Source organism: Delphinus delphis, chromosome X, assembly GCF_949987515.2.
Source record: "Delphinus delphis chromosome X, mDelDel1.2, whole genome shotgun sequence".
NCBI classification, from domain to species: Eukaryota; Metazoa; Chordata; class Mammalia; order Artiodactyla; family Delphinidae; genus Delphinus; species Delphinus delphis.
In genome coordinates, this window is record NC_082704.1 from 68896329 (window position 1) to 68906381 (window position 10053).

The window sequence follows — 10053 nt, forward strand, 5'->3', positions numbered from 1 at the left end:
TCCCAGATTCATGTTCTGTACAGTGAGCTTCTGGAAACATTAAATAATAAAAAAGGGCCCACTTGTTAATGAAGAGTGAGAACTGCTGGAACAGAGCAAGCTGCCAGTGACTTGAAGATGTGTGTTCCTGAGATGTTGAATGTTTAAATTCTTACCAAACTTACTCTTGAGTTTTTGTTTCTGTTTTCTCCTGCCCTATTTTCATGTTGTTAAATGACATGTTCTAAAATAAAAGCATTTTGACTTTTAGTGCTGTGACCAGCTAATTTCTGGGGGACAAATGATTTTTTCCAAAGTGCTAAGGAGCTAAGGAACATTTTATACACACACACACACACACACACACACACACACACACACACACACACACACACACACACACACACACACACACACACACACACACACACACAGAAATAGCCCATGTGAGAGCAAGCTGATTCATGCCCCATGTGACCAAAAGGGGATGTTCATCCCAGTCCCACACAGGTTGCATTTTATTAGAGAAGTGCTGAAATTCGCAATACCTGAAGATAACAGAGAACCATAGACTCTTCATCGGAAGGACCTTAGTGGTCTTTGGGCCCAGCATCGATCAGATTTCATGAAATCGATGACATCCTTGAGACTTGGTTGTGCAGTCTGTATCAGAACATAGCCTGTGACAAACTCCCGAGACAACGCAATCTGCCTTTTTTTTGCTAATTGGTAAAATACCCTTCCTCATACTGAACAGAAATGTGTCTCCCTGTAACAAGTTTGTTTCCTCTTTCCCCCATCCTGCTGACTTTCTTGTCTTCCGGTTAAACATCCTCAGACCCCCTCAGCTGTTCCTCATATGATGTAGTCACCTCACCTTTCCCAGAGCTAAGGCCCATGTTCCAGTGAGATCTGACCCACACAGAGTTCAGCAGCCTCATTCTGGCTAGACTTGCATTAGTGTACCGTAAGATGACACTGGCTTCTTTCTCCCTGTTGATTTGTATTAACATTTTTTAACTTTTGATTTTGAAATAGTTTCATACTTACAGAAAAGGTGCAAATTGCCACATACCCTTTACCCAGATTCCCCATTTGTTAACATTTTACCACATTGCCTTATCATTCTCTCTTTGTGTATTTCTTTCTGAACCATTTGAGATTAATTTACAGACTTCTTGCTCCATTACCCCTTAATGCCGCATTGTGTATTTCCTAAAAGCAAGGATACTATTCTCCTAAGTCAGGGGTCCCCAATCCCCGGGCTGCAGACCACAACTGGTCCGCGGCCTGTTAGGAGCCGGGCTGCACAACAGTAGGTGAGCAGTGGGCGAGCAAGCGAAGCTTCATCTGCCGTTCCCCATTGCTCACATTCCCCGCCCACCGCCCCCCACCGCCATCCGTGGAAAAATTGTCTTCCATGAAACCGGTCCCTGGTGCCAAAAAGGTCGGGGACCACTGTCCTAAACGACCACAGTACAACCATCAAAATTAGAAAATAACGATACAAGTCTACCATCTAATCCACAGGCTCCATTCCAATTTCATTGATTGTCCTAATAAAGTCTTTCATAAGTTCAGGATCATAAGTTGCATTTAGATGTCATGTCTCTTTCGTCCCCTGCAAATGGAAACAGTTTCTCAGTCTTTCCTGATCTTTCATGACCTTGACATTTTTTAAGAGTACCTGCCAGTTAACTTTGTAACATGAACCTCAACTTCTGTGTTTCTGGTGTTTCCTAATGATTAATTTACGCATTTTTGGTAGGCACGCCACAGAAGAGATGTGTTCTTCTCAGTGCATCATACCAACAGACAGACAATGTCAGTTTGTCCCACTGATGGTTCAAGTTAAGACGGTGTCTACCATATTAGTAATTCATAAGTAATTAGGAAGTATTTTGTGGAAGACACCTTGAGACCAAATATCCTGTTCCTCATTGAACTCCCACTCACTAGTTTTAGCATCCATTGATGACTCTTGCTGGAATCCCTTTTTACTGTGATGGTTGCTAAATGTTGATTTTTAAATTTCCATCATTCTGTCTTCATTTATTAGTTGGCGTTTGTTAGGGAGAGCATTTTCTTCTCCCCTGCTTATTCATATTTTAAAAATATGTTTTAGTACAGACTAATGGATCTTATTCAATGAGTTATAATCCACTATTTTGCTGCTCAAAGCTGGCTCCTATGTCCTTTTGACATGTCCCCATCATTCTTTGAACACTTCCTTACTTTGTGACATAGTAAGATGTTCCAGGCTCATCTTGTACTTTCCCTGCTCCTGCACTGGAATCAGTTATTTCTCCAAGGAGCCCTCATTCCTTTTAATGGAGAATGGTAGTATCCAAGATTTGGGTGCTAGGTGTACTCATTATTACTGGGGTGCCATTGTTTCTAGAGCCTCTCAGTGGACAGAGTTAGGAAATGTGTGGATGTGTATATATCTATATGTGCATATATGTATACATAAAGCCGAGTTCATACTGATACCTCCATTTTCAATCCAACACCAGAGGGTTCATTCTAGCCTTCCTCCCTTTCCATATTTGCAACTATCTCTTCCAACATTGAGAAATCTGGCTCCTATTAACCTCAAATATTCACTTATTTGCTCAATCATCTCCCTGCTTGAGAATAATCTCCCAGTCATGCCTCAGTCCTGACCCCACCATCCTGACCATGAGGGCCACCCCTTCAGCCGAGAAGCCCTGGCAAACACTGGCCAAGTCATCAGCCGAGTTTCCAGCCCAGGGAGTGAGCAAGCTGAGTCCCTCGCTGAGCCCCCACCAAGGGGAAGGCCAAGGAACCACATTCCATTCAAGCAGGCATTTCATATTGTTGACTCATGGGACTTACTGTTTACTCTCCCCTGCTTTCACCTTGGTGTTTTTCCTATTTAGTTTTGAGAAGTCAGCTCAAGGGTCAGTTCCTCAGAGAAACCTTCCTCCACAAGGTCAGGTTCTCTTGTCATGTGCTCTCTTGGTGCTCTGTTTTATTCTTCATAGTTCATAAACATATATTTCCCTGTGGACTGATTTGATTAACATCTGTCTCCCTCAATAGTCTTTAAGCTGCAGAAGGGCAGACAGTATGTTTCCTCACCACTGTATATCCCAGTGTCTAGCACAGTGCCTGGCACTTTCAACAAACATTGGTTAAAAGAATGAATGAAAACTTCGAAGTCTTCTTTTCATACATCCTGCTATTAACTGATGTCTCAGCTTTTACTTCCAGTCTGTTTAAGTGCATTTATCACTATTAAATTGCTCTCGCCAGTTGTTCTTTTTGGATACAGTGTCTATCTTTATTACAGTGTTATCCCACTCAGACCCACATTATCTGCATATTTGATCAGTGCGCCATCTAATGTCTTTATCCAAATAGGTGATAAGACGTAGTGAATAGGGGAGGGCTGAGACAAAGCTTGGTGACAGGCCTTGCAGTCCTACCCACAACTTCATGCATTCATGCAACAAACAAACACTTTCTGAGCACTTTCTACTATGTACTGGGCACGGTTATAGGTACTGGGGATAAAGTCATGAGCAAACTAGAGGATGAAGTCTCTCCTTTGAGGAGCTTACATCCGAGTGGGTGTGTCAGATAATAAATCAGTATATAAATGAACTTTGTTCTTTTAACTAGCAGACTTTGGGATGATCATTCACCCATTCCATAATTGTACTGTCTACATTTCCCCAACTTTTTCACAAGGAACAAGTCACACATGAATGATTTTGTCAATGCCTTGCTAGGATCCTGATACACTGTGTCTACAATGTTCCCCTGCTTTACCCACTTACATATACTCACCTCATTTCAGAAAAGAAAATGAGCTTAGTCTATCTTGTGCTATTAGGTAGAGGGTTTTATAAATCCTTTGTGATCACTAGTTCCCTTCCAGGTCTCATGCAAACCATCCTTTCCCATAACGTATAGAAATTTGCCTGGGATTAAGAGGAAATCTACCTGTCTAAAGCTTGTGAAACCTATCATCCTCCCTTTAAAAAGGAGCATATGTCCTTCTCTCTAGGCTTCCAGCATCTTTCTTATTCCCCATGGTTACAAACACCAGTGCAGTGATCTCATCAACAGGTTCTCTCAACGTCGTGAAATACAATTTGGGCCAGGAGACTCAAAATCATTTAAAGCACCCTGAGGCTTTCTTACAATTTTCGTATTTACTGTGATCCTCAGGTCCCTCTTACCAATGTCTGCTTGACCCTTTCCAGTCTAATGGACAGAGTTTGTATGGCAGAGAAGACCAGAGCAAAGGAGGAATTAAAGAGGTCCTCTGTATCTTTGTTGTCTGGCAACATTACACCATTTCATTTTTCATTTTATACCCTGTGGTACTATTGGAATTATTTTTACATGTGCTTATATAACATTTATAATTTTAAAAACTAATTATTTTTAAAAATTTATATTTTATTTTTATTTTTGGCTGCGTTGGGTCTTTGTTGCTGTGCACGGGCTTTCTCTAGTTGCGGCGAGCGGGGCCTACTCTTCGTTGCGGTGCACGGACTTATTGAGGCGACTTCTGTTGCGGAGCATGGGCTCTAGGCACACGACTTCAGTAGTTGCAGCACGCGGGCTTCAGTAGTTGTGGCTTGTGGGCTCTGGAGCGCAGGCTCAGTAGTTGTGGCACACGGACTTAGTTGCTCCATGGCATGTGGGATCTTCCTGGACCAGGGCTCGAACCCGTGTCCCCTGTATTGGCAGGTGGATTCTTAACCACTGTGCCACCAGGGAAGTCCTTAAAAACTAATTCTAATTAAAACGAAACATACTATCTGCCCCAACTTGCAGACTTTTTAAGGCCTCCTTGATCTGCTTCTTGGCATAAACAAAACTGAAAACAGCCTCTTTTTCTTACTCTTAGAATTAGCTCATTTGGGGTCAGGCCTCCCCGATATGATTCTGACAGCTCCGTGTTACTACTTTATATTCATCTGTGGTCAGATGCCCTCTCTCCACCTTTTTAATGTCTCATCATCAAAGAACTCCCTCACTTACATCATTTTCTTTCCATACTGTTACTTCTTCATTAAAATACTTCACAATTATATGGTCAGAATTTAGTTTCTAAGAGCTTTTCAACCCTTTTGGGAGGGTGGTTAAGTAGAAAGTGCAAGAAAACTAACAGTTGATGCACCCCTACTAAGAGCTGAGCCCTTCATGTGTGCCATCCCCTCTAACTGTCGTCACAACCCCAGGAAGGAGGTGGTGTCATTCTATTGTTGCCATTCCTTCCTTCCTTCTTTCCTTTCTTCCTCCCTCCCTTCCCTGTCATTCCTGTGGGAAACTGAGGCTCAGAGAGTTTACGTCACTTAGTCAAGGTCACACAGCAGGTAAATGGCAGAGCCATGATTTAAAGCTAGATCTATGGGACCCCTGCTCTTTCTTTGCCCTCATGATACCTTTCTTTTCTCTGAAACATCTGAAGTCTGCCCTCTTAAATTCTAGGGCAAAATACCTTACTATGTCCAGCCTTATGCTCTCACAAGCCCTGAGCTACTACGGTTGCTCTTTAAGTTTCCACTTCGCCAATCAGTTCTTTGTTATTGGTCAGAATTAGGTCATGGAGAACAAACAGTTCTCTTGTGGATTTCTTTACTTTCTAAGGGGCAATATTGTCAGCAAGACAAGTAAAAAATTTTGAAATGTTTTTCTTTTAAGCAAATGAAGCAAGAGAAGCCCTGGACAAAGTCCCTCATTGCTGCTAGATCTTGTCCAATGCCATTTTTGTGATCTGCATCACGAATACATCATCCATTTCTCCCATTTTGTAAAGTGCTGTGTGATGTACTTACACTATATTACTCCTGGTCCTTTCTCCTTTCAACTTCACCAAAACTCTGTAAAGGACTCTGTCCTCACGTTTGTGGATATCTATGCACACAGCACAATACCACCTCCCATTCTCAAGGGCACCTTTCTTCTTTACAATGTGCTCCTCCTGATACCAAATTCCAGTTGTAAGTTTCATTCCTCCAAGTCTTAATGATATCTCTTAGGTGATATTTACTTCCTTGAATTAAAACTTCAAGTTTCCCTCATAATCTTAGGTTGAACCATATGAAGTTGCCATTTTTGTAGGTCAAAACCATGGAATATTGGCAATTTCATGTGGTTCAACCCAATGCACGTGCTGTGTATTGATACAGAAAACAGCTTAAGCCGTAAGTTCTATTTATGACTCTTCCCAGATGTATTCTCCTATGACTGAACAGGCACCTCTCCCAGTGCTGTTCTTGTTGTCATATCTGATATCATCCATAGTCATTGATTTTATAATATCATCAGGTCATTTTTCTCCTTTCCCCTCCATTTTCAATTTACAGTTCTCTGTATCAGATCAGCAAGGCTCTGGGTAAACACATTTTTCCCAGTTATCATAGAGAACTCTGTCCCTAGCCAAGAGCCCAGCAATCCAGTATTTTAAACAATGGTTCAGACAAAGCAAATCCTATTCTACAGTTCCATCTCTACAGGCAACTATTTCACCACCCATCTATTCTTTTCTAAAGTACCGGTTTTCTTTTGCAAGAAAAAAAAAAAAACCCAAAACACCACCTGGTCCGTCACATCCTTGGATTTTCTGGGCACAACTTCATAGTCCTTGGAGATGGTTTCTATGTCTCCTTTGGTGGGGCCACTCATCCCTACAGGAGATCCACCTGTTAGATCAAGAGGTGGAGGAAGGTGGAAATGGGCAGCATTTGTTTGATTTGATAGCTTTCCCATGGCTCTCTGCTAAACTGCAATGAAAATACATGATCAAAGAAAATATTCGTATTATGTCTGCATACTTATGGCCCCCTCCACATTGTCAATCATGAAGCCACCAACTATTCATTCATTCATTCATTCATCTGTCCATCCAGCCAATGAGTAATTGTGGTTTAGACCCAGATCCTACCCTCAGTGAGCTTACAGGAAGGGAACTGGGTAGGCTTACATTTATTATATTACAGTGATTATAATATTAAAGACAGAACGTGAATGCTATAAAAGTAGGGGAAACGTGCTGAGATTTCAAAGGAGGGGATCAGGAAATACTTTGTGGAGAAGGTTGAACTGGACTTAAAAGATGTATAGTATTTGAACATAAGGGGACAAGGGGAAGGGTATTCTAGGCAAAAAAACAAACCAAACCAAACAAACAAAAAAACAGCATGGCAAAGGCATGTAGTCTTTCCATACAAGGAACGATGAATGTTTATTTGCAGCATAGAGTACTTGAAGGTGAGTATTGGGGGAAAGCTTTAAAAGGTGGGTTGGAACCAGGTTATGGAGCATCTCCAATACCTGGCTAAGGTGTTTGAACTTTATTCTGTAAGCCATGGAAGGAAATTGAGCTGGGGAGTGGTGTGGTCAGAGACAGACTCTGGGAACATTAATCAGGGCAACAGTGGGTGCAGTGGATTGGAGAAGGGAGAGTCTAGAGGTAGACTAATTTGGAGGTCATTGTAACTTCTCTATTTCACCCTTTTATAAAGCCCCATACTTTTTGTGAACAGCACTTATCACTTTGTAAATATCTCTTTGCGTGATTGTCTGATGCCTGTCTCCTCCACAGTAAGCTCTATAAGGGCAGAGACTTATCTGCTTTGCTCACCATTGTATCCCCAGGGTCTGACATGTGGAATTATGTGTTTGTCGAATGAATGAAAATAATGAAGAATCAAATTGGGATAATAGCAGTGAAAACAGTGATGGTGGACGTGAGGACTATTAGAGAGACATAGAGATGATGCAAAGCTTTCAGGTCTGGGTGGAGAGGATGTTTCAACAGCATCAAATATGGCTGAGAGCTTTGTATACCTCTATGAAGGTATCAAATCTGGTGACTTGGATGACTTTTGAGAGCACTTTTAATGGAGTGGTGAGGGCAAAAGCCAGACTGCAAAGAAATACAGAGGTGGGAAGTGGTAAGAAATAGACGAAGCAGCACAGCATGGTGGCGTAACCCGGGACCAAACTGCCCAGGTTCGAATCCTTGCTCTCCCACTTGCTGGATGGCTTTTGGTGAGGTACTTAACCTCTCTCCAGGCCTCAGGTTCTTGTCTATAAAGCTTCCATAACAATCCTAGAGTTGTTGTAAAGAGTAAATAAGTAAATACATGCAAAGCTGGTAGAGCGATGCCTGACACCCAGTAAGTGCTTCTGAAGGTTTGCAATTATTATTCCGCTCTTGCTCTCTAGCAGGGTCACGTGTTTCCCTCCACCCACTAACTCTTGATACCCTCTTGTCATTCTGTTTCTCCAGGAGATCTGAATTTTCCAGCCCCAGGAAAGGCTTCCTACCTTTATGGGGCAGCTAGAGTGATGTGGGGTTTTTAACTCTTTTCTGTTGTTTTGCAGTCTTCTGCTCATCGGAGTCTCGACTCTGGTTTTTATTCCCCTTTACTTTCTCTATTGCCTGTTGTTATTTCTTCTCTAGAAATAGTGCGGTGAACTCTAGCAGACCCCGGAGAGCAAGCACCATTTTTGTCTCCTCTGCTTAACAATAAGGAGGGTGGGTTCCCCCTTGGCTTTTTTAGGATCTTTTTACCTTTACCTTTTGAGTTCTTTTTTTTTTTTTTTTCAGTTTTCCCCTCATTCGGCCTAGGAAACTTCAACCTCTCTGATAAGGCAAAGGCCTGGGAACCTTTTTTCTTTTTTTTTTTTTGCGGTACACGGGCCTCTCACTGTTGTGGCCTCTCCCATTGCGGAGCACAGGCTCCGGACGCACAGGCTCAGCGGCCATGGCTCACGGGCCCAGCCGCTCCGCGTTATGTTGGATCCTCCCGGACCGGGGCACGAGCCCGTGTCCCCTGCATCGGCAGGCGGACTCTCAACCACTGTGCCACCAGGGAAGCCCCCTGGGAACCTTTTTAATGCCTCAAGAAAAGTTGAAAGTTGATAAGCTCACATTTAATTTAACAAACACAAAGCCAGCAATTGCTCTGACTAAAAGCCAAACCTGGTGCATCACTGCCTGCAGGGGCCCCGGAACCAGGAAGTACTTCCTGGTTGGCGTCTCACAGCTGACGGCCCTCATGCTCTCGTGGGAACCACCACCAGGAACTACTATTTGCCACCGTGGGGCACCTACACTCTCCTTAGGAGGGCATCTAGTGGCACGTTTGACACCTCCATTCCCATATTTCCCTAGCGCCATTTCTTTGTATAACAGTAAGTAATGAGAAGCAGCGCCCTCTTCTACCACAGTTTTCTATTATTTTAAGCTGTCCTGGGATCGTGTGCCTCCACCCAACTGGGAAAAGGAAATTTCCCATGTCCTAGTCCACACATCTGTGGCTCCTTTTGCCCCCTCCTTTCCAGCAGGCACCTAGCCTCTGTGTGTAACGTGTGATCATGTATAAACCTTGGGCCATGTTCTTTGGCAGCTGTATTTAAGCCGTTCACGTCACCTGCATCACTGTTCATTTGTTTTTTTCCAACTGTAAGTCCACACAAGGCATGAACTTCCTTTTTGTGAGGGATTCCGCACAGTACATGTCCTTTAGAATTCTATTTTATCATTGTCAATAAGCGTTAAGGGCCAGAAGAGGCCGTAGAGATCATCTGTGCAACTTCCTCCTGTTTTAGATAGTGAGGCCCAGAGAGAGGGAGCTCATTCAACAGTCCTATATTGAGCATGTAGCATTGTAGTAGCTGCTGTGACGGCTACAAAGATACACCAGATGCAATCCCAGCCTTCTAGAAGCTTTTTGTCTAGTTGAAGTATGTTATGGACGAGGAAGAAAAGAGTAAGTTCGTATAAACTGCTAAAGTGGTGCAAAGGAAGGGAGGGGGAAGCTCTTCTGGAGAGACCAGTGACGTCATCATGAAAAATGCCATTGAAGCCGAAACCTGAAGGGTTTCATAGCGATCGGGACTGGAAACATTCCAGACAGAGGCTTTGCTCACAGGTGAAAAGGCAAGTAGTCTAGATTGGTTTATAGAGAAATACAGGAGATAATGGGGAAAAGCAGATCGGGGCCCGCAGAGGGTGTTCAGTACTTCGCTTGCCTACATCCCACACCCCTCCCCCACCAGGCTAGCCCTGCTGACCTTATA

The 10053-nt window shown here is 43.1% G+C and overlaps 1 protein-coding gene across 1 annotated transcript in view; it reads left to right on the forward strand.

The window, feature by feature from the left end:
• TEX11 (testis expressed 11) overlaps positions 1 to 184 on the forward strand; it is a 348927-nt gene extending 348743 nt beyond the window's left edge. The window contains exon 29 of the mRNA XM_060003090.1: positions 7 to 184. Coding sequence (XP_059859073.1) covers positions 7 to 69 — 63 coding nt within the window. The 3' untranslated portion in view covers positions 70 to 184. The remainder of the gene's footprint in view (positions 1 to 6) is intronic.
• The last annotated feature ends 9869 nt before the right edge of the window (positions 185 to 10053 follow it).